This window comes from Adiantum capillus-veneris, chromosome 19 (assembly GCF_014529385.1).
Source record: "Adiantum capillus-veneris isolate H3 chromosome 19, ASM1452938v2, whole genome shotgun sequence".
NCBI classification, from domain to species: domain Eukaryota; kingdom Viridiplantae; phylum Streptophyta; class Polypodiopsida; order Polypodiales; family Pteridaceae; genus Adiantum; species Adiantum capillus-veneris.
The window spans coordinates 137419327-137443830 of record NC_140949.1 but is presented as its reverse complement, the minus strand read 5'-3'; the positions used below and the strand labels follow the sequence as shown (position 1 = coordinate 137443830).

Genomic DNA, 24504 nt, shown 5'->3' with positions numbered 1-24504 from the left:
CACGCTCTACAAGAGACCAAACCTCTTCTCTAGCACACACAATATCATTTGTAAGCTAATCAACAGTAAACAAATGCTCAAAATAATCTGAAGCAATGTCAAGGACCTCATTAGGATCTGTATGTAATCTCTCTGATGTCAATTTCTCGCTCACCCCCGAACTCATCTCCTGGAAACTCCTGAAGTTGTCGGCGAATGCAGCTCAAGCGGTCCTGTAGGTCACGCTCCCTACAAAACAGGCGACGTCGCCGCTCTGCAATAGTCTGTCTGCAAGCCTCAATGGACGTAGTGATGCATGTAAGCAGTGAGACGCTCGATCTGAAGAAGCAATGCATGCCCAAACATCCTAAATCAGCTAAGGCAATGAAGCATCCTCTACCAAGCATCTGTGCCAGAAACTGCAAAAGGGAATTTGTCACCAGCACCTCTTTCACACGATGCCACATATGGTAAGGAAGTGGGCTGAATGGCGCGCCAATCCTCATTGGTCTCTACGTTGTTGAAATCACCGCCGACACCCCACGAATCCACAGGACGCAATGCATGTACAATCTGTTGCCAAAACTCAGCTCTCTCTTGGGGTGAAGTGGGGGCATAGATGCACATCACATTAACCAAGGTATCATCAATCTCGAGAGTAACCCACATCGCTCTACCATAACTAAAGTACCATGGTCATAAACACAAGGGCGCCAATGGGGTCCCACAAAAATGCATACACCACTACTAGAGTACGTCTGTCCAATCGCAGTTTCCCAGAATGTACGAGAATCCCCACGCAGCAACTTGCCACATCTGAGGTAACTATCCATACATATCTTGTGCTCCTGCATAAGAAGGATATCCACATCTCGATCTACATGAGAGCGCAAATCTCTATAAAGCAAATTTTGTATGAGACCACTAATACTAGTGTGATGCAAGCAATTGACATTCCAAGTGACAATATGAAAATCAATCTGTCAACCAATGATGAATTTGAAACCTCAGAAGCATACATCAACCGTGTCATTGGCTATAAGACTAAAGATCAATGTCGTGCTTTCTTGATCCCTGGCCGAAGGCGTGGAATTAGAGCTAAAGGAAGCGCATCCACATCATAGGGAAGTGGTCGGAGGAGCTATCCTGGAGCGAAGAAGCGAGCAGTTGTAGCGAATACTACATATTATACGGAAAGAAGATCATGCTAGATACATGTGGGTGAGGCTGAGAGATGACACAAGCCGACTTCTATACATTGCCATATGTTACTTACCCCCCAGTACATCAGTATATGCCTTTCTCTATACTAGGGGACTTCAATGCCCAAACGGGCAACTCTCAGACAGTCTTCTACGACACTTTAGATGAGATGCTTATTGTGCCATTGGCCAGATACGCACGTCCTCACATCAGCTCGAGATTGAGACTGGCAGATTCAGAGGACACCCGCAGATAGCAGGATATGCCGCTTAAGGCATCTAGAGCCAGAGACAGAGGCACATTACATATGTCATTGCACAGTGTACTATGAGATACGAGGCCGCTTTCATTGTCTATTCAGAGAAGGTTTTGGGCCTCTATCTAGGGTCATGAGTTATGAGGATCAGAGATGCCTTGGGCTATATCTACTTGAGTTACACAAGCATAGAGAAACTTTACCGAGGAGAGCTGAAGAGAGAACCCCAGAGACAGATCACAGATTTCTTTACACTAGATAATGTACACCCAAAAGAACAGACAGAGGAGCAGCCAACAGTGGAGAGGTCTGCCCGCACTACTGGCATTCTCATAGACCGAGCATTAGAGCTAGGGAGATCTAGACGACCCGATGGAGAAGAGGAGCTACACACTTTCGAAGGAGGCTATAGCAAAGGATTCGAGCCATACTTTTTCCTCGTCCAGAGTGGAGATGAAGAAGGATCTTTACTTCCCTCCCATATTGTCTACACATTGTACTGCTTAGTTGACACATTTCACGCCTTTCACCTTTCACACCTATCAACGTAGTTTAGGATTTCACAGTATTTATATTTTGTTTTCCTAGTTTAATTTATTTTGTCAATCTGACTTTGTATCAGATACACAGCATTGTAACTTTCTGGTCTCATAGGTCACTTTAGCCTTCTGAAGACGTTAATATAACATTTCATTTCATTTCATCTCTCTCTCTCTCTCTCTCTCTCTCTCTCTCTCTCTCTCTCTCTCTCTCTCTCTCTCTCTGTCTGTGGACAGCCACAAGAGCCACTCCCACAGCAAAGCTCCCCCTCATCTCACACGAGAGGCACACTGATCGACCGAGCGATTGAACTGGGGAAATCCAAGCACCCACGACTGCGAAAGACTACACAGCATCGACGAAGGCTACGACAAAAGATTCGGAGCACACTGGCCAGGCACGCACGACGCCCAGTCAAACTACTAACCATGGAGGAAATTGATGAGATTCGCCAACGACCGATGCTAGATCTTTTGTGATTCAGTTATCTCAACAAGCCGCCCATTTTGGCTTAGTTTTTTGCTTAGATCACATTGACCAATCGCTCTCTCTCTCTCTCTCTCTCTCTCTCTCTCTCTCTCTCTCTCTCTCTCTCTCTCTCTCTCTCTCTCTCTCTCTCTCTCTGTGGACAGCCACAAGAGCCACTCCCACAGTAGAGCTCCCCCTCATCTCACACGAGAGGCACACTGATCGACCGAGCGATTGAACTGGGGAAATCCAAGCACCCACGACTGCGAAAGACTACACAGCATCGACGAAGGCTACGACAAAAGATTCGGAGCACACTGGCCAGGCACGCACGACGCCCAGTCAGACTACTCACCATGGAGGAAATTGATGAGATTCGCCAACGACCGATGCTAGATCTTTTGTGATTCAGTTATCTCAACAAGCCGCCCATTTTGGCTTTAGTTTTTTGCTTAGATCACATTGACCAATCGCTCTCTCTCTCTCTCTCTCTCTCTCTCTCTCTCTCTCTCAAAAGAACAGACAAAGGAGCAACCAACAGTGGAGAGGTCTGCCCGCACTATTGGCGTTCTCATAGACCGAGCATTGGAGCTAGGGAGATCTAGACGACCCCGATGGAGAAGAGGAGCTACACAGTTTCAAAGGAGGCTACAGCAAAGGATTCGAGCCATACTTTCTCGTCGTCCAGAGTGCAGATGAAGATGGATCTCTATGAAGATGGATCTCTACTTCCCTCCCATATTGTCTACACATTGTACTGCTTAGTTCACACATTTCACGCCTTTCACCTTTCACACCTATCAGCTTAGTTTAGGATTCCGCAGTATTTATATCTTGTTATCCTAGCTTAATTTATTTTGTTAATCTGACTTTGTATCAGATACACCGCATTGTAACTTTCTGGTCTCATAGGTCACTTTGGCCTTTTGAAGACGTTAATATAACATTTCATTTCATTTCAATTCTCTCTCTCTCTCTCTCTCTCTCTCTCTCTCTCTCTCTCTCTCTCTCTCTCTCTCTCTCTCTCTCTCAATTGCAAAGAACTCTGCAGCCAAGATCTTTGCTAACGAGACATTTGCTCGTGATGCAAAACTTTGAGAATACTCAAGATCCTCTACAAACTGAGAAGACTCACTCTTGGATTCCCCCTCAATAGTTTGTAGGGGCACCTGCGACATCTGTTGGTGATGCAAAACTTGCTGAATAGTCAAAATCCTCTGCAAGAGGATGACAGTCCCTTTTTCAGAGATAAGCTCAATATGGCCACCTATTTTCGGTTCAAGCTCCACTAAGACGACAAAAGACAGTGCCATAATAATTGAGAGAGAAAACACGACGGATAAAGCTTTGGAATTCATACAAAAACTCCTGACCCTTTCCCTTTGTGCCTCTCGAAGCCCGAGGTTTCGAGGTGACCAAGAGTGTGTGTTAGGCGGCTTGCATCGTAAAGTGCATTGAATGCATCAACTGTGTGAGTGTACTTTAATGAAGTATGCGGGTGGGTGCAGGCGGACTAAGCCAATGCAACCGAGAATCTGCAAACAACAGCTACATGTAAACAGCTTGTGCATGCACAAATATTTCTGTTGTGGCTCTGTGCGCAAAGGCTGCATGGTCACACAGAAAACAAATTCACATTCTTGCTGGTGAGAGCTCATGGCTGCAGTGAACAGCAATGGTAAGAAAGGCTATAGTGGACAGGGAGAAGGCGGCAACTACAAAAGAATCGCACGAACAGGCATGCATAAGCGGGTCAGTGCACGGAGACAACACGTACATGCAAGCACCTCGTCGTGAGTAGGCAACAGATTACGGGCAGACAACACATTGTGCAGGTAGGTTTCCTCGACAGAACCCCTCTCTCTCTCGTGTGGGTGTGGACTCTCTCCAGCATGTGCAGGTCACAAGCAAATTAGGGTTCACGCTACTCTGTTTCGTCAGCAGTCAACAGCGTGTGCAGGTCACGAGCAAACCAAACAGGTCCAGAGGCTTGGTGGCGGCTGCAGGTAGAGAGAGAACTCACAGTTCGCGACTGAGTCATGCCTCGAAAATTAGGGTTCGTGTTACTCTGTTTCGTCAGCAGTGAACAGGTTAGCCTAGCGTCTGCGTGAGCTGACGCTTTTAGCTGCCTTCGCGCACCCCCTGCCTTGAGGCAGCTTGTAGGTGACGCACCACCTTTGCAACAGGTGCACGCAAGCAAATGCAGTAGGTACGCACATGCTACATGTAGAGCAGGCAGTAGCAGCATGTGCAAAGCACCCAGCAGGTACCATGGAAGGCAACAGGAGGTCTAGGGTCTAAGCACTCTCCAATCAGTGCAACACAGGTCTGCTCGGCAGTTTTGGGCTGCAACAAGTCCCCCCTCGCCTGCAAACAGTGTGATCTCGCTTGGGCTGCAAACTGACACACAACCAACGCATACAGCCACTGTACAGTTTCAGCCCGAGGGTGTGTGAACAGCATGTAGCCATCGCCAAAGGAGCTTGCTGCTGCCACTGCTGTTGCGAGGGGCCATGATGGTAGGAGTGGAGTGAACGAAGGACCCGGAGGAGGCATTGCAATTGCATGGGGCAGAGGCAAGTTAAGCCCAGACAATCAGCCGGACATCCAACACTAACAGAAGGGTGGTGGTGCATTTTGTCTAGTGCTGGTTTTTGACAATTTTTCTTGCCATGGAAACCATCTCCCCTACTCCACCTTCACAGGACATGGAAGCCATGAATGTTTCACCTACTTGCAAGCCGCGAGCAAAGGCCACCTTCATGCTCACGAACAAGCAGATGACACAAATGGAAAGGGAAATGAAGGAATGGAAAACAGAGATGGGAGGATGGTGGAAGGAGAAGCCCAACCTCCTTCAAATGGTCTTCAACAAAGGCGCACAATGGAAGAAGGAGAAAGAGAACCTAAACGCAGAGATACAAGCACTTAAGGCAGATTCAAAGACACTCAAAGAAGAAGTCTTAGCCCTCAAATTGGAGCTTGTTGACAGGGCAAGCAGTGGACTAGAGGAAGGTGAATTTGAGCCCTCTGTGATAGAGGAAATCACGGTAATCAAGGAAGAGGTAAGGATGATCAAAGAGGAAGAGAAACTGAAGGTGGCGAAGACATCTTCATGGGTGGATATGATAACAAAGACACAGAAGAAGGCGGAAGAGGCCGAAAAATGGATCGAGGTCGCCAACAAAGGGAAAGGTAAGGAAGCTCTTTGTACACCGACGCTTATCAACATGACCCTCGTAGAGGAACAAACAAGGCGGATGCGGGCTCTACATGTGAGAGTGGCCAACCTCAAGGACATGAACAATGTGGAGAAAGAGGTCACAAGCCTCACATCCATGATGGGGGTGGAGAGGCCTTTGCACACAAAGGCATGGAGAATAGGCAAGAAAAGTGATGGCCCGGGAGAGTCTTCAAAGGAGAGAGCTCTCATACTACGCTTCCTCTCCTTGGAAGAGAAGAAGGAATTCTTGAGGAAGAGGCCTGCTCTCAAGAAGACATGTATTTTCCTCGGCGATGACCTTACCCTCTCATAGCTCGCACATATGAGAGAGGTAATGCCAGAGATTACAGCGGCAAGGGAAAAGGGAAAGATAGCCTTCTACAGAGATTGTAGGGTGGTGATTGTAGAGCGGCGCGTTGCATGACGGTGCAAGACCTACGAGACCACACTGAAGATTGATACTTGGAATTGTAATGGGTCTATGAGATTGGACGTTGGTGCATTTAAGGACAGTTTCAGAGACAGGGACATTGTATTCTTCTCAGAGACTCACCAGGCCCCTGGACAAGTGATGCCACATGTGGTGGGATATAGATGGGAACAGCCCACAGGACAACTACGAGATCTGAGAGTAGAGGTTCTAGAGAAGTAGCAATGCTATTTAAAGAGGAGCTCCAGCCACTACTATATATTGTACGGAGAGATGAGCATGCTAGATACATGTGGGTGAGACTGAGAGCTGACACAAGTCGATTTCTATACATTGCCATATGTTACTTTCCTCCCAGTACGTCAATATATGCTGCATCCAGAGGGCAGTCGCCTTTCTCTATACTAGACGATGACATATGGGGGTTTTCTAGGGATGGTGATATTATTCTCCTAGGGGGACTTCAATGCTCAAATGGGTACCTCTCAGACAATCTTCTACGACACTTCAGATGAGATGCTTAGAGAGCTGCATGTGGGTGAATTGGGGCTTGACACGCACTCACAGGAGAAAGAGAAGACGGAGTATGGGAGATACCTCATGGAGATGACGACTACACATGGGTTAGCCATACTTAATGGCTTACAACGAATTCCTGGAGCAACCCGTTTCACATGATTTCCACACAGACATGGGGCCAGTACAGTGGACTATGTTATGACACAGCAGAGCTTTGTCTCTTGCATTCAGGATTTTACAGTGGTCCCAGCAGTGGATCATGCTCTCTTGACACTGTCCGTTTCATTTCAGTATAGTACAGCCCAGACATCAGGAGGCAAGTCACACATCTGCTATACATTTTACACCAGAGACTGATTCTGTTTATACGGAGGAGATCTGAGGCCGTCTATGGGAAGGCACAGCTGATACACGCCTCTCATTGGAGGAGTGAACTACTCTACTGACTGAGACACTACATGGTGCTGCAGCAGTGGCATACCCACACTCAACCGGGCAGGAGACGACATTCTGGCAACATGCCCCAGAATAGTTGGTATGATGAGGAGTGTAGAGAGATGAGAGCCCAGCTTCAAGGGGATCTTCTTTTAGGAGTAATCAATTACAGACAGTCTCGGATTGCTTTCCAACGCCTTGTGCGATGGAAGAAGCGAGCTAACCTGGCTCAGATGGAGCGAGACGTATATCAGATGTTCTTAAGTAGGGACTCATGAGAGGCATGACGACTCTTTCATGAGCACTCCCCTTCCCCAATGATTACTTCACGTGATGTATAGGGCCAATATGCGACATCGTTATATACAGTTCCTGCACAAGAACCCACCCTTCCAGACCCTACAGAGCCATGCCCAGCTACGAGCACCTTCTTTACCACCCGGATGGAACAGAGGGCCATTGACAAGATAAGGATCGGGAGGGCATATGATCATGACGATGTAGTAGCGGAGAAATTTATAGATGCTAGGGATATGTTGATGGAGGTTCTTGAGTGTTGTTCAATCGTGCCATGTGTGAGGGGTTACCTTAGACTTAGAGTTTGTCTACTATTGTGCCCATCTTCAAGCCAGGTGATCCTACAGAGCCTGGGAACTACCACATTATTATGGTTGGGTGGACACACATTGGCACGCTTGTATGTATCTATTCTTGAGCAGCACTTGAGTAATTGGGCAGAGGGTGAGGGTGTACAAGCAAAGGGTCAGGCCGGTTTAGGGAGGGGTTTCTCCACTCTTGATCAGATTCTGACACTGTAAGCCATCATTGAGGAGGGTAGGTCACATGGGAGACCGATTTATTGTAGCTTTGTGAATTTCCGCAAAGCATTTGACATGGTACGGTTAAATATTGAAGAGTCATTGAGGAGGTCCATGGACCGCTTCATTTGTTCTTAATAAAGTATGATATCTAAAAAAGTTAACGTATTTTATTTTTGATTCTCAAAATTACGTCTAGTACGCCAATTGTACACCACGTATTAAACGTCCTGTCCAGTATCGTAGCTGTTATGTTGAGGGCATGTCCGACATGGTTCACTCCACCGTTGGGGTGAAGCGGGGTTGTTTCCTATCTCCGACTCTCCTTGGGATATATGTAGATGACTTTTCACATTATGTACAGGCAGAGGGTGATAGAGGTGCTCAGCTTGCAGGGACATGGATTCCATTGCTATTATATGCTGATGATATTCTCTTGATCTCAAATTCTCCAGAGGGGATGCAGAGTCATTTGGATGCATTGCATGTATTTGCACCGGACAGTGGATTGTCTGTGAACCTTGGTAAGACCAAGGTAATGGTGTTTAACACCACGGCGTAGTGGGTAAGGAGGTGCCCCCCCCCCCCCCTTTTACATATGGTCGAGAGACCGTGGAGTATGCAGATACATACACTTATCTTGGGGCGGTTTTCAGTGGTCCAGTATTTTCCTGCAGCAGAAACGCGATTGACAAGAGCCTATGCAGCATTGGGGAGACTTGAGAGGATATGTTCGGAAGTTCAGTTCCAGCAACCTCGGAGAAAGCTTTGGCTCTTTGACACTTCGGTCACTTCGGCCATGCTGTACTGAGTGGAGATATGGGGCCCCTCAGTTGATCATCATAGCAGAGCTGGCAGTACTGATGGATGGAGATGTATGGAGAAGCCCTTGGTGTCTATGATTTCTCGGATGATTACGGCCAAGACCTCAGTACCACATGACATTATTAGGGCGGAGCTCGCTGCTCCTCCATTGGTAGTTAAGGCACTCACTCGATCAGTTTCATTTATGCATAGCACATGGGCTCTCCCTACAGAGAGATGCTCGATTAGCACTAGAGTCTTCGCGACAGCTGCCATTGCAGGGAGATAGATCATGTTGGTATGCAGAAATGGCATCTTGGTTTCAGTTACATGGCTTTAGTATGGATCGGCTACCCCCATTTCACTACTCTTTGGATGCACCCTCCGTCTCCCTTACTAGGGCAGAGATTACCAGGCTCATCAGACAGGATTTGATTCAACTCGATACGAAGAGGACATGGATACAACCTACACATGAGCTACGTACAAAGATGACTTTCTATAGAGAGCATCTTATCCAGCTCACGGAGGATGGTTTTGCGATCAGACCAAGATACATGGACACTTACCTATCCCACGTGATACGATGTGCTATTGGTTAGATACGCACATCCTCACATCAGCTAGAGATCGAGACAGGCAGATTTAGAGTACTCGCTGAGTCCAGGATTTCTCAGGTGTGCCAGATAGAGCCAGAGATAGAGCTACATTACATATGTCACTGCCCAGTATACTATGAGATATGAGGCCGCTTTCACTGTCTATTCAGAGAGGGTTTTGGGCCACTTTCTAAAGTCAGAGATGCCTCAGATTATAGTTACTGGAGATTCGAAACACAGAGAGGACCTCTTGAAGAGGGGCACAATGAGAGATCCAACAACAGCGGAAGATTACAGATTTCTCACACTCAGAAACAAAGGAGTCCGAGCAACCCTAATAGCATAACAACACCACAGGCACTAAAGCCATACTGCTTGATCGGGCGCTAGAGTTGGGGCGGGTCTTGTCGCCCACGGATGATGGGGCCCTCTCGACATCGATGCAAACTCCGACAGAGGATGGATACCATACTAGCGGGACATAGGAGCTGTCCTGACGGAGCGCCTACCTTGGAGGACATTGAATCTATATAGCCTTTTGGATACTGATGTATATGTATATGATGCCTCGACTTTCAAAGAGCTCCATTGTATCAGCTCACCCTTTGTATTTACCCTTGTATCAGCTTTCATCCCACCCCTACCCACTATTTTCTTTTCAGTTCTTTGTACTTTTTGTACCCAGACCTGGTATTACATTCACACATGTAACCTTTTGGTCTCATAGGTCATTTTGGCCTTTTGAAGACGTTAATATTACATTTCATCTCTCTCTCTCTCTCTCTCTCTTTCTCTCTCTCTCTCTCTCTCTCTCTCTCTCTCTCTCTCTCTCTCTCTCTCTCTCTCTCTCTCTCTCAGTATTTGACACAGTACCTAGAGAGACTTTTCAGACGTCTGGCTGCGCTTGGGATTGGAGAGGAGATGGCATAGGGGATCTATGCATTGTATGAGCATGTATCTGGTAGAGTGAGATGCCCGGGTGGATTATCTGACACCCTTGTGAGCACCATTGGTGTGAAACAAGGTTGCCCCCTATCACCTACACTCTTTGGTCTATACATTGACGAGATTGTAGACTTCATCTTGCACAGGGGTGGAGAGGGTGTGGATATTGCAGGGACTACGGTGTGGATATTGCAGGGACTACTGTACACATACTCTTATATGCAAATGATATTGTCCTGATGTCAGAGACGGCAGAGGGACTACAACTACATTTGCAGGCCCTAGATGATTTCTGCTCACAGAGAGGACTCACGGTGAACCTTGGCAAGACCAAGGTTCTCATATTTCATACATCGGCTCAGATTCGCCGACAGAGGAGATTTATAGTAGCTGGAGGGGACATAGAGGTGACAGGCTCATATGTATCTCTGGGGGTTACATTCACCGCAGCATCAGGGACCTTCTCCATGACACAGGCAGCCAGAGATAGACTTACCAGAGGATACGCATCACTAGCTCTGATGGAGAGACAGTGCCACCAGGCCCACTTCCAGAGCCACGGACGAAGGGGTGGCTCTTTGACACACTGGTCACACCTGCACTCATGTATGCCTCGGCCATTTGGGGACCGGGACTGGCAGACTCAGTATGGACACAGATAGAGAGGCCACAGATTATTATGATCTCCAGGATGATTCGCAACAAGCCATCAGTTCCACACAACATTATTAGAGCTGAGCTAGCTGCACCACCGATGTTGGTAGAGGCACTCTTTCAGACTGTTTGCCTTCTTCACAGATTCAAAGATATGGATCCAGATAGGATCTCTCATACAGCCTTCATTGCATCTAGAGAGATGGCACAGGCAGGGGACACTAGCGCATGGTATGCCCAGACAAGAGATTGGCTAGCTCAGCACGATTTTGATATCGATAGTGTAACCGGCCTATACAATGTGGAGGGCGGTACTATTTCAATTACCTGTTAACTTTACACAGAGCACTGAGAAGGGAAGAGAACACAGTTGCGTCCAGCGACTAGAATGTCACCGCGCACACGAGACCGACACCCTGTAGGCCCCAAAGACTGGCGCCCCTTTCGGTATTTCTTTAATTAAGAGAGAGGGAATTACAAAAAGAGAGTCCCTGGAAGATAACACCTGCATCCAGCTAGTACGCTCCAGATTCGGCAAAATTTCGGTAGCATAACGGTACCGAAATCAATCCGAATCAGTTTCCAAGCTCAGGACTCTATCCCACTGGCGTTATCCCTCAGTCTGGAGCACAAAACATTAAATTTCAGGTCGCTGTAATTTCTGGTTCAGTGTCACCAGCGTGTGACTACTATCTATCCTTTTTGTTGATTTCTTTCTTATTATCTATTTACTTTCACTTTTTGGAAACACCCCTCGGGAAATCTAACTGCCCTGCATTGCATAGCTAGTGTGGAACTGTCCAGAGGGAGTCCAGGCCTGAGGGCAAGAGAGCACTAAGGTTGGACAAGGACTATGGTTAGCCAAGTGGGGTCATTGACTAGCCAAAGTGGAATCCTTTGCTACAGAGGCTACATTTCAGTTTTGGATGTGGCCACAGTGTACAAAGAGGGTCGGATGACCTAGAAAGATATAATGGCAGCATCTCCTAAAATTTAGGGAACTGCTATTTTGGGACCTGAAAATGTCTTCGCGTCATTACGTGCAGTTTGACATGGGGATCATTTTGTTACTCTGTGGCCAAGTCAACAGAGGCTGCAGGTGAGATATTTTTAGACCCGAGGGTCTAAAGCGGGAAAATGCACAAATGAGTGACACTTGGCACTCTGAGGCCAGTTTACTACTTATAGAGAAGGCAAAAACGTGATTTATAGCTGGGAGGCTCATTTTGCAAGTCTCTGTCACAGGTTAAGAGCTATGGAGTGCTTGCTTTCCCTCTTATGCACAGTGCGGTGCCAGGAGTGATGCCCTGCACGCTACGCACTGCCCTCTCTCTCCCCTTTGGCAGTATGTTATGCCCCTCTAGTGGGCTCTTCATTTGACCAATGTACAGTTGTGTGGGTTCATGCGCGATTGCCGAGGCAAGAGCCTCTTGCACAGGTACTGGATTAGCTAGCGGCTAATCCCCCCGCAGGTACAGGTGAATTCGGAGAGGTTTCACGCCAGAAATCTCGTCCGATTCAAAGGGCAAGTAGCCCTACAGGTGCGGGAGCTCGAGGACTTGCTAGGGATGCGACCGGCACGCGAAACGGAGCCCGAAACAGTGAATTACAGCCTGCTGTGTATTTTTGCAGGTTTAGGGTTTTGGCCCTAAACGGACCCTAATACCCCCAGGAGGTTCGGGGATGCAAGGGGACCGTTGTACAGGTGATCTGGCGCATTTTCAGGGCTGAAAACAGAGAATTCAGCGTGCTGCAGATTCTCGCCAGGTTTTGCAAAGTGCCCGTATGCGTCGGGAAAGTCAGTCAATGCGTGGGAATACTGACCGTGAAGGGTTCTAGTACAGTTATGCTGCCGAAATCGGGCTGGAACAGTGGAAATTCAGCCGAGTTTGTGCGGGGCAGCTTGTAGGAACCACAGCGTTTATTCCCTCTTTTGAACAATAAAGAAATACCGAAAGGGGCGCCTAAGTTAGGGGCCAATCTGGTGTCTGTCCACTCATACAGGTGCAATCTAGCAGCCTGTATCCCTCTCCCCTTTGTTGTGTCTTGAAAGTACAGGTAAAATAGACGACTAATAATGGGTGAAAGCTAAATCAAGGTTTAAAGTAAAGTCTACCGCCCTTTTTGGATTGAACAGGCCGGTTTCATGGTTCCATCGACGGGATTAAATCACTTTTTTCCATAGAAGTGAGCCTTGGTCAGTTTTGGACTTGAAGACACAGGGGATCATAGACCAGACACAGGGAATTGTAATTATGGCTGACAGACCAGATGATGTGACTGAAGAGGTTTCCTCTTCACAGGGTCAACAGACACATGAAGTGGGTGAGTCCTCAAGACCACCACAGACTGATGATGATATATTCAGGACCCAGTTGGCTACTGTTGTGGCTATGTTCACACAAGTAATGCAGAATCCGAGGTTTTTAGCCTTTCTGCAACCTCCGGTTCCGTCTCAGCAAGTTGGGTCACTGGATCATATTCAAAAGCCTGTTAAGGCTCGAACACAGGTGATTCATACCGCACAGTCAATGGAAACACCTGTACACTTGACGGAGAACATGCAGTCTCCACAACCTGTGCCTAAGGTACAAGAACAGGTGGCTGAGATGCCAGTTTTTCAAGCTGTACCAATTCAGCCCGCCACCTTTCAACAACCTATAGCTGGTTCTAATGGGCAGGGAAGCAACTTACAGGCTATGCAACAGGTCTTCCCACCACCTTCAGTACACCCTGGCTATTTTGGAGGTGGATCGGTATTTCAGAGCATGGCTGGTCATGCACCTGGAAATCAGTTTTATACGCCAGGAACAGTGTTTGGGGGTGCTCAAACGATGATGCCTAACCCCATGTACAGTGTCATGGGTATGCAACCAGGGTTTCAAAGCACTCAGGGACAATTTGGGATGCCACAAGCAAATTTTGGCATGGCTGGAATTACAAATCAGCAGCCAAATATGGCATTTCCAGGTCAAGTTAATAGCGGCCAAGGAACACAGATGAACCCTATTAGTGTTCCCATGTTTCAGTCACTTCCATATGACAATTTAACGCCGCTGGAGAGGCCAACTCCGTACAAAGAAGGTGGCAAAGGAGTGTCATTCACGACCTTTACAGGGTTTGATGACAGGAAGAAGGCTCTTTCATTCCTCCAGCAGTTTGACAAGGCCTATGCAGGGGGAAACTTTACAGAGGCTTCAAAGGTCCGCAAGGCAGCCACTTTCTTGACAGGGAATGCGGGACAATGGTGGACAACTTTATTGCTTCAAGGGCAAGCTCCGTCCACATGGATTTACTTCAAGCAGATTTTTGCAGCAGCATGGTTATCTGATGATTTCGAAGCAGATGTCATGACAGAATGGCACCAGCTTAATGCTGCCACTTGCAGAAATCTGGATGATTACAATCGGAAGTTTTGGAAAGCTCTACTTCCAGTAACTTCCTATAGGTTTGTGCCATTGACAGAACAGATTGAAAAATACTGTTGTGGCCTACCCAAAGGATTGAGAAAATACTGCACAAAGACCAAAGTCACTACTTTGACGCAGCTCATCGAGGTAGCAAACACTGGCAATGGTTTGCTCAAGGGAGAAGATTGTGAATTTAACACTGGCGTCAAGGCAGGATCAGGCAAGAAAAATTCAGCCAAGAAGCACGTTCCCAATGAGGCTCCTAAAGGGACTCAGGAGTCAGCCAACGCAGGGAAAGACAAAGCTACGGCTGAATCAGAAAAAGGACCAGCAAAGAAATGGAAAAGACGTTTTCCTCGCAAGTCAGAAGAGCAAAAGAAGGTCCTGAGGACAGAGAACAAATGCTTTATATGTGAGCAGCCTGGCCACATTGCTTACAACTGTCCTACAAAGAAAAGGCCAGCTGATTCTGAAGACAAGGAAGACAAGAAAGGAAAGAAGCCCATGGCTGGTCTAGTGCCAGATATGGTGGGCGACAAGCCAAATTCAGATGCAAGTGAGCTTTGCAGAGCATGGGGAAAGGTTAGGGATCAAACAGTGCTTATCTTCTTTGATCCAGGTGCCAAAGCCAACTTTATTTCCCCAGAATTGGCTTCAAAGTTGGGAATCAGACCTGAAGAGATGGGGTATACAGCAGAGGCAGGTTTGGCATGTCCTGGCCATACAGAGGCTGTGACACCCATCATTGGAAAGTTGCGTCTACATATCCAGTCCTATGTAGATGCTGAAGAATTTTACATCATGCCACTGGACGGATGTGATGTGTTGTTAGGTATTCCTTGGTTATTTCGTGTACAGGGAATCATGGATGCCTACAACAAAAAGATCACTGTACAGAGCAGGGGAAAGACTCACATTCTGGATGTAAAGCTTAAAGGGGAGTCTATTCCTACTGTATCAGCTTCTGCTATTACTTCTGTAATGAAAAAGCATCTTTCTGCGTACTTGGTTTTTGCACGTGAAGTGTCAGATTGTGATGAATCAAATTTATCTGTGCTAGATAAAGAAAGGTCAATGTTTTTACAACAGTATAGTGACTGTTTTTCCGATTCATTACCGTCTCAATTACCGCCAGAGAGACCCGAGGACCATGCGATAGATTTGGTGCCAGGCTGTAGCCCACCAAATAAGCCTCCGTACAGGGTTAGTGCGGCTCAGCAGAAAGAGATAATGGGCCAAGTACAGGAGCTGTTAGAAAAAGGGCTGATTCAGCCCAGTTCATCTCCATTCTGTTCTCCAGTATTGTTGGTGCAGAAAAAAGATGGCTCATGGCGTATGTGCATCGACTACCGTGCACTGAACAAGAATACCATCAAGAATAGGTTCCCTATACCTAGAATTGATGATATTATGGACAAATTAGAAGGAGCAGCTATGTTTAGCAGGATAGATCTAAAGAGTGGGTATCATCAGATCCGCATTAGATCAGAGGATGTGCACAAGACTGCTTTTAGAACGACGTTTGGCCTTTACGAATTTTTAGTGATGCCCTTTGGTCTCACAAATGCTCCTGCTACGTTCAATAGGATGATGGACAGAATTTTCCGTCCACACCAGCAGTTTGTTGCTACGTTCTTTGATGACATGATAGTCTATTCAAAGAATGAAGAGGAGCATAGGCATCACTTGGCCATTGTGTTCAAAGAGCTACGCAGTCATAGGTTGCTCATCAATGCAAAGAAAAGTGAGTTTTTTCTGGAAGAGATTCACTTTCTGGGACACATTGTCTCAAAGGACGGTGTCAGAATGGATCCTGCAAAAGTCGAAGCGATCAAGTCATGGCCAAATTTGAAGACGGTGCATGATGTCCGAAGCTTCTTGGGACTATGCTCCTATTACAGAAGGTTTATCCGAAATTTCGCTGAGATTGCTTCACCTTTACATGCTCTTCAAAAGAAGGCAGTCACCTTTAGATGGACACAGAAAGAGATTTCAGCTTTTAATCTCTTAAAGGAAAAGATGACTTCAGATCCAGTCATTGTGTTGCCAGATCTTAGGAAGTCATTTGTTGTCCAGTGTGATGCCTGCGGTAGTAGCATTGGTGCTGTGCTAATGCAAGATGGCAGGGTAGTAGCCTATGAGAGCAGAATTTTGCAAGGGCCAGAGATGACCATGCAGGTCTATGAGAAAGAGTTACTGGCTGTGATTCATGCGCTCTTAAGTTGGAAACACTACCTGCTAGGTGCAGACTTTGTTGTCCAAACGGACCATCAGACCTTGCGATACTTCTTGACACAGACAAAGTTATCTGAAAAGCATATGCGATGGGCAAATATCTTGTCCATGTTCCATTTTCAGATTGTGCATGTGGAAGGCAAGAAGAACGTTGTGGCCGATGCCTTGTCAAGGAAGCCACAAATTTCAGCTGTGTCGATTCCTTATCATCATGAACTTGATGATATGAGAGAACAGTATGCAAATGATGAAGATTTTGCAAGGGTCTTCGAGCAACTAATGGATGGACAACGTCATGAACACTATCTTCTTAAAGACGGGTTCATGATGATGCATGGCAGATTGTGTGTCACAAAGCCATTGCGACGCAAAGTTATGGAAGAGAGTCATGTCCCACCGTATGCAGGGCATCGTGGTATCGATGCTACAGTTAAAGCGGTAGAGACATTCTTCTATTGGCCTACATTGAGAAGGGATGTGGATGCCTTTGTGCGAGAATGCCTAATATGCCAAAAGGTCAAGTTTGACAGGCAAAAGGCACCAGGGTTATTGCAACCACTACCTATTCCAGATAAACCATGGGAAAGTATTGCTATGGATTTTATCTTTGATCTTCCAAGAACGCAGACAGGAAATGATGGTATTTGGACCATTATTTGCAGATTCAGCAAACAGGCTCATTTTATTCCTGTCAGGAAGAAGATAAAGCCAGATCAGATGGCACGCTTGTTTATGAGCAATATTTTCAAGTATCATGGCATGCCACAGTCGATTATTAGCGACCGTGATCCACGCATGACTAGTTTGTTCTGGAAAGGCTTGTTTGAGAATATGGGTACCACGCTCAAATTCTCTTCGTCATTTCATCCTCAAACAGATGGACAGTCAGAAGAGGCAAATTCTACTGTCCTAGATCTGCTGAAGTGCTATGTGTCAGAGCATAAAGGAAAGTGGGAGCAGTATTTGCCATTGGTGGAGTATGCATACAATAATACAGTGCATTCATCAACTGGCAAGGCACCTTTTGAGATAGTTGAAGGTGGCAAGAAAGTTCCTCCCATACTGCATACAAAGGACAAGATATTTGAAGCAGATAAGTATGTTCAAGACATGGATGAAATGTACAAGAAGGTCAAAGTGGCCTTAGAAAGGACTCAGGCAAAGCAAAAGAAAGCAGCTGATCGTCACCGTCGTGAAGTGGTATATTCACTTGGTGATTGGGTGCTTTTACGCTTTGAAAAGGCAAGGTTAAAGAAGATGAAGGGCAAGGAAAGAGTGTTTCCAAAGCTCAGCATGCGTTACTATGGGCCTTTTCAAGTGTGCGACATAATCAGTGATGTTGCATATAGGCTGAAATTGCCTGACAGTTGGAAGATTCACAATGCGTTTCATGTGAGTCTTCTCAGACCCTATGTGGGTGATGTGCCAGAAGATATGCCAGCTGAAGATCAGCCGGAAGTCGAGGAACTTGACGAGATCTTGGTCCCTGAACAGATTTTGGCACACAAAGAAAGGAAAGTGAAAGGCAAGGTTGCTAGGCGTTACTTGGTAAAGTTCAGAAACTATCCACCAATGGATGCTAAGTGGATGGAAGAAGGTGAACTTGCAGAGTCACCAACTGTGTTATCACTTTACCTGGAAGCCTTCGATTTGCAACCTACCTTGACCCCTTGAGTTTCAAAGCTACATGGATTGTCAGTGTGACAATGGCTTCTGAAACAAATGATGTACATGGTATTTAAAGTGAGCTCAAATGAAATACCTGTTACATGAATGTTAGAGCTGTACAGATTGTCAGTTTGGCAATTGCTCTTATGGAATGTCCAAAAGTTTGGTTAGTGCTATAGAAGTGAGTATTTCTTGTCAGTCTGTCAAGGATACAGTGATTGCTTCTATTAAAGAGTACATGTGTAACTGCATTCTTAAACTGTCGGTTTGGGTATGCTCGAAAGTGTTACGGGATCCAACGTGTACTATAAGACAGTGGCAAAATGTGCAGCTACCATTTTGTCATTGGAAAGTTAGTGACTCAAAGCAATGGCAGAGTGTGCAGCTACCACTATGTCATTGGGACAGGGTTCACACGCAGGCAATACATGAGTCGACGAGGTGTTGAATACACCAGGGTTGACAATGAGCATGTATGTGTCGTATATGTGTCGACAGGTGTTGAATACATCAGTGTTGACAGTAAGCATGTACGACATAGATGCAAACGAGGACGTTTGAGATTTCAAGAGGGGGGTATGTCACCAGCGTGTGACTACTATCTATCCTTTTTGTTGATTTCTTTCTTATTATCTATTTACTTTCACTTTTTGGAAACACCCCTCGGGAAATCTAACTGCCCTGCATTGCATAGCTAGTGTGGAACTGTCCAGAGGGAGTCCAGGCCTGAGGGCAAGAGAGCACTAAGGTTGGACAAGGACTATGGTTAGCCAAGTGGGGTCATTGACTAGCCAAAGTGGAATCCTTTGCTACAGAGGCTACATTTCAGTTTTGGATGTGGCCACAGTGTACAAAGAGGGTCGGATGACCTAGAAAGATATAATGGCAGCATCTCCTAAAATTTAGGGAACTGCTATTTTGGGACCTGAAAATGTCTTCGCGTCATTACGTGCAGTTTGACACGGGGATCATTTTGTTACTCTGTGGCCAAGTCAACAGAGGCTGCAGGTGAGATATTTTTAGACCCGAGGGTCTAAAGCGGGAAAATGCACAAATGAGTGACACTTGGCACTCTGAGGCCAGTTTACTACTTCTAGAGAAGGCAAAAACGTGATTTATAGCTGGGAGGCTCATTTTGCAAGTCTCTGTCACAGGTTAAGAGCTATGGAGTGCTTGCTTTCCCTCTTATGCACAGTGCGGTGCCAGGAGTGATGCCCTGCACGCTACGCACTGCCCTCTCTCTCCCCTTTGGCAGTATGTTATGCCCCTCTAGTGGGCTCTTCATTTGACCAATGTACAGTTGTGTGGGTTCATGCGCGATTGCCGAGGCAAGAGCCTCTTGCACAGGTACTGGATTAGCTAGCGGCTAATCCCCCCGCAGGTACAGGTGAATTCGGAGAGGTTTCACGCCAGAAATCTCGTCCGATTCAAAGGGCAAGTAGCCCTACAGGTGCGGGAGCTCGAGGACTTGCTAGGGATGCGACCGGCACGCGAAACGGAGCCCGAAACAGTGAATTACAGCCTGCTGTGTATTTTTGCAGGTTTAGGGTTTTGGCCCTAAACGGACCCTAATACCCCCAGGAGGTTCGGGGATGCAAGGGGACCGTTGTACAGGTGATCTGGCGCATTTTCAGGGCTGAAAACAGAGAATTCAGCGTGCTGCAGATTCTCGCCAGGTTTTGCAAAGTGCCCGTATGCGTCGGGAAAGTCAGTCAATGCGTGGGAATACTGACCGTGAAGGGTTCTAGTACAGTTATGCTGCCGAAATCGGGCTGGAACAGTGGAAATTCAGCCGAGTTTGTGCGGGGCAGCTTGTAGGAACCACAGCGTTTATTCCCTCTTTTGAACAATAAAGAAATACCGAAAGGGGCGCCTAAGTTAGGGGCCAATCTGGTGTCTGTCCACTCATACAGGTGCAATCTAGCAGCCTGTATCCCTCTCCCCTTTGTTGTGTCTTGAAAGTACAGGTAAAATAGACGACTAATAATGGGTGAAAGCTAAATCAAGGTTTAAAGTAAAGTCTACCGCCCTTTTTGGATTGAACAGGCCGGTTTCATTCAGTACTGTTGTTGACCTGATTTGGACACACGACGGTCCCTACACTGTTCCCTGCACCTTGGGCTTGGTGCCCCTTGATTCCGGAAGCATCCCAGGCACAAAACAGTCTCAAAACAGAGTAAAAAAACAGCAAGCAAACAGTGCTGAATTTACTGCGCAATCGAGAGGTTATCACCCTCTCGTGGACCTGCTTTGGTGCAGCAGCTAGCTACACCGGTTCCTGTGCAAAGAGGCTCTTGTCTCGGCATGAAAGCATATTTCCCCACAGCTGTACATAAGTCAAATGAGAAGCCCACTAGTGGGGCATAACATACTGTACGTAGGGGAGAGAGAGCAGTATGTAGCGTGCGGGGCATCACTCCCGTCACCATACTGTGCATAGAGGGCAAGGAAAGCATTCCATAGCTTCTATACCTGCTACAATCCACCTGAAAGCTGAAAATGGCGCCCCAAATGCTCATAAACAGCTCGCCCTCTTCTCCCAAAGTGGCAGATTTGCTCACAGCGCGACACGTCGCCCAATTTCCGACTTTGGCAGACTCGGCTAAAAAGATCTCAATCTACACGTCAGTTGACTGAGCCGTAGAGTTAAGAAATGTTCCCCACAACATTCTGGAGCTAATGACGCGAACACATTTTCCGGTCAAAAATAGCAGTTCCCTAAATTTTACGAGATGCTTCCATGGTGTCCCTATCGGTCTCCTGACCATCATTGAAGACTACCATTTGACCAACATCTACAATGTGGGTTAATTTACTAGCCCCTTTCAACTTATAAAGTTGTCAGTGACTTGACGAGTGGCTCAAATTCCAGTTTGGCGCACACGAGCTTCCATACTCATCAGAGTTCAGTGCTAACTGGCCCGACCAGTCCCAGACTGACCGATCCACACTCCCGATGTCAGAAACCTATTCGGCCGCAGCCGTTTCACACTGGCCATGCAATGTCCACTTGCACCTTTTCAAGGGTTCCGGGAAAAACAAGTAAAAATAAATAAAAATATCTAATACTTATTTACGGAAGGCAACAGGAAAAATACACCTCCTGTTGACAGATAGACTACCACCACTCCAGTATGACACCCAAGCCCCGACCTATTCCCTCTCACGCTCTAAATAGGGTCATCAGACAGGAGATATGGCATACATATATTCAAAGGACATGGCGCAGGCCCACAGACACCCTACCTCCTAAAATGCTATATTACTATGAGCATTTTCTGAGGTTCTCAGAGCAGGGATTCATTGAGATTCCATTATACATGCAGGAGTACATGCCACACCGACTTCGGGTCAGCATTGGCCAACTACGAGTGTCATCACATCAGCTAGAGATTGAGAGTGGCAGAGCCAGAGGCATACCACAAGAGGAGCGTACATGCCGGATCTGCCAGACGGAGGTGGAGAGTGAGGAGCATTTTGTCATGGGATGCCCAGCATATACAGAGCTGAAAGAGAGATATGGCATTGGAGACTCATTATAGCAGCATATGATAGGCCGAGAGCAAATTAGGTTTGGCCAGTTCTTGGTTGCGGCTTTAGAGGTTCGAGAGCAGTTGTTATAGCCACGCCAGAGTCAGGATAGCAGGACACAGACTACCATCACATAGTTTTTCCGACGAGCAGGGCCAGACCCCCCCACACTACCTACACAGAGTAGAGGGCTTACCCTTCTGCAGGCATAGTCTCAGAGGGCACGTTGGAGACCGAGGCTCTCAGGATACAGGACACATGGGTGTCACCAGAGGGAGATCTCGAGGATACTAGCTCTACACCATCAGTATCTAGAGCAGAGTCATGTACCAGCACCAGGGGATCCAGCATTCCAGAGATACCTGAGCAGGCCACCACCGATGTACCACATTCTCTACCCTACATATGTTGCTTGTTTTTAGATACCCTCCCTATCATCTCATGGTGGTATCACCTTGCAGCCCCTAGTTGAGCCTAATGATGCGTGAGCACACGTCGACACGAGGACCCACACTATACATTGTACACCACATGCACCACCCTACCACACCCTTTTGCATAGTATAGGCTCATTTCAGTTTGTACCTTTTTTATTTTCCGATGCCTAGAGCATCAACACATGTATATGATATTGTCTCATGGGTCGAGTTCGGCCTTTCGAAGACGTTAATAAAGCTCGCTCTCTCTCTCTCTCTCTCTCTCTCTCTCTCTCTCTCTCTCTCTCTCTCTCTCTCTCTCTCTCTCTCTCTCACACACACACACACACACACACACACACTCAATGAACATTTGCTAGCATACCACCAATGCAGCAGGCATGGGAAACCCCATCAACAAAATTGTGTGAGTTGGATAGTTAAGAATAAACAGCAATGTAAGAGAAGTGACTGCTCCACTTGCACCCTACACCAAGACAAGTATTGACCATAAAAATCTGCAGAGCATGGCTAGGAATGAAGAAATGGGTAGCCAACAAAGCACGTGTGCAAGTTAACCCATGGAGCATAAGCGTACCAGAGCTCCTGGAGTTTTCATCATAAAGTTGTGAGACAAAGGAATATTCTGCCAGGAGTAAAAAAAATGATCAATAGAGAGAGAGAGAGAGAGAGAGAGAGAGAGAGAGAGAGAGAGAGAGGTTTTATAAAGAAAAAACGAACTGGGGCGAGAAAGACCTTTATCCAGGGGTATACTTTTAGATAATAAAGGATGTGGCCCAATGATCCACATATGCCACCAAAAAGATAGATTATAAACAACATAGGACCTCCATACATTCTTTCAATCTGCGATCGTTAATACAATAAGACAGAGTTAGCACTAGCCTTGTTAAAAATTGTCACTCTTTTCAGCAGCTCCGGTGGGTTCACACACTCACCATACCACCAAAACAATACAATCCAACCATATTCCAAAGCAAATGGTCTGATTTAAAATGGCTAAACGCTGATGTTATGAGAGTGTGTAAACGGCCATGGATGAAACTCTCATAAGATACCTGTCAAAATGAAAACAGCTGGTGAGATATACTGTTCACTTGAACACTTTGATGCTTAATGCAGTTTATATATGTATTCATTTTGGTGTGTGTGTGCGCACATGAAGATGATAATTTCTATTGATGACCAGCTTGATTATGCAGACCCCAGCCCCATTGACCTACTCACTGAAGCACATGACCCTGCTACTCGCCATCGCATCAGTCCCCCCCCCCCCCCCCCCCCCCCCCCTTTCAAGCCCTTCATCCTTGCGTGCGCGGCAAACCTTCGCCATTGTGCTCCTCCCTCGCCATCGCTCATCACCCCCCCTGCCCAGCACCACGCACTGCTCGCACCTCCCCCCTGCCCTTTGCCTGCACTGTCCCCCACCCTTGCGCTGCCACCCTCAGTCCCAGCCTGCACGCCCGCTCCCGGACAGCCAGCCCGCCCCTTCCCGCTCCCGCCCACTTCCCTCCTACGCTCACACTTCCCTCTGCCCGCCTGCCTTTTTCCATCTCCCCCCCCCCCCCCCCCCCCCCGTTGCTCGCTGAAGTTTTTCCCAGTGGCAGCGGCTCTCAACGCTATCTTTCGCTTTCGCCTTCGTCCTCGCCCGTCTTCACAGCAGCAGACACTGATGAAGGATTCTGCTCCACCAGAGAGGGACTCCACTGCAGCCCCCTCGCCCGAGCCCGTAGAACCCACCATCAGACTTGCTATTTCGCCGACAGAGCAAGCGAGTTTAGAGGCAGAGGTGGTGCGCCTCCAGGCCACCTCTGTTATTTGAAAGATTCTCGGCACCACCCAACAGAGGGGTAGTGCGCGATCTCCTTCAGGCCCGCCTTCTTGCAGAGGTGGGCAAGATTCTCGATCTTCAGCTTCTCGGACGTGGCTACTACCAGATAGAGTTTGAGACTCCCGAGATGGCGTCCAAGGTCATTGCGATGAGCCCCTTGGCCATCCGTGCAATTCGAGCACATTTTCGACAGTGGCGCTACGGTTTCGACCCAGCTACCGACGTTCTTGTCGAGGAGGCAGACCTCCCCATCTCAATCTGCTTCCCCGACCTGAGGAGAGAGTACCTTCCGCTCCTTTCCAGGATAGTCTCAGCGACAGGGACTGTCCTGAAGACACCACAACCACGCACGGCAGCCTCCGTAGCTGCCAAGGCGGCCAGCATCCCCACAGTCCGTGTTCTCCTTCGGGACACCCACACTCTCCCGAAGGTCATCGGGTGAGTGGTGGTTGGTTTAGACAAAGCGTGCAGTATTCGAGCCTCCCGAATCAATGTTTCATTTGTCAGCAGATGGGCCAT

The 24504-nt window shown here is 47.2% G+C and overlaps 1 protein-coding gene across 3 annotated transcripts in view; it reads right to left on the bottom strand.

The window, feature by feature from the left end:
* Window positions 1-24504, bottom strand: part of LOC147434938 (RHOMBOID-like protein 12, mitochondrial) — a 193280-nt gene that overhangs the window by 3910 nt on the left and 164866 nt on the right. For all 3 annotated transcript variants that reach the window (XM_086491312.1, XM_086491315.1, XM_086491313.1), the window contains exons 4-7: window positions 23093-23212; window positions 22890-23000; window positions 22732-22779; window positions 22519-22620 (exon numbers count right to left, since the gene is read on the bottom strand). In XM_086491312.1, coding sequence (XP_086347438.1) covers window positions 22519-22620; window positions 22732-22779; window positions 22890-23000; window positions 23093-23212 — 381 coding nt within the window. The remainder of the gene's footprint in view (window positions 1-22518; window positions 22621-22731; window positions 22780-22889; window positions 23001-23092; window positions 23213-24504) is intronic.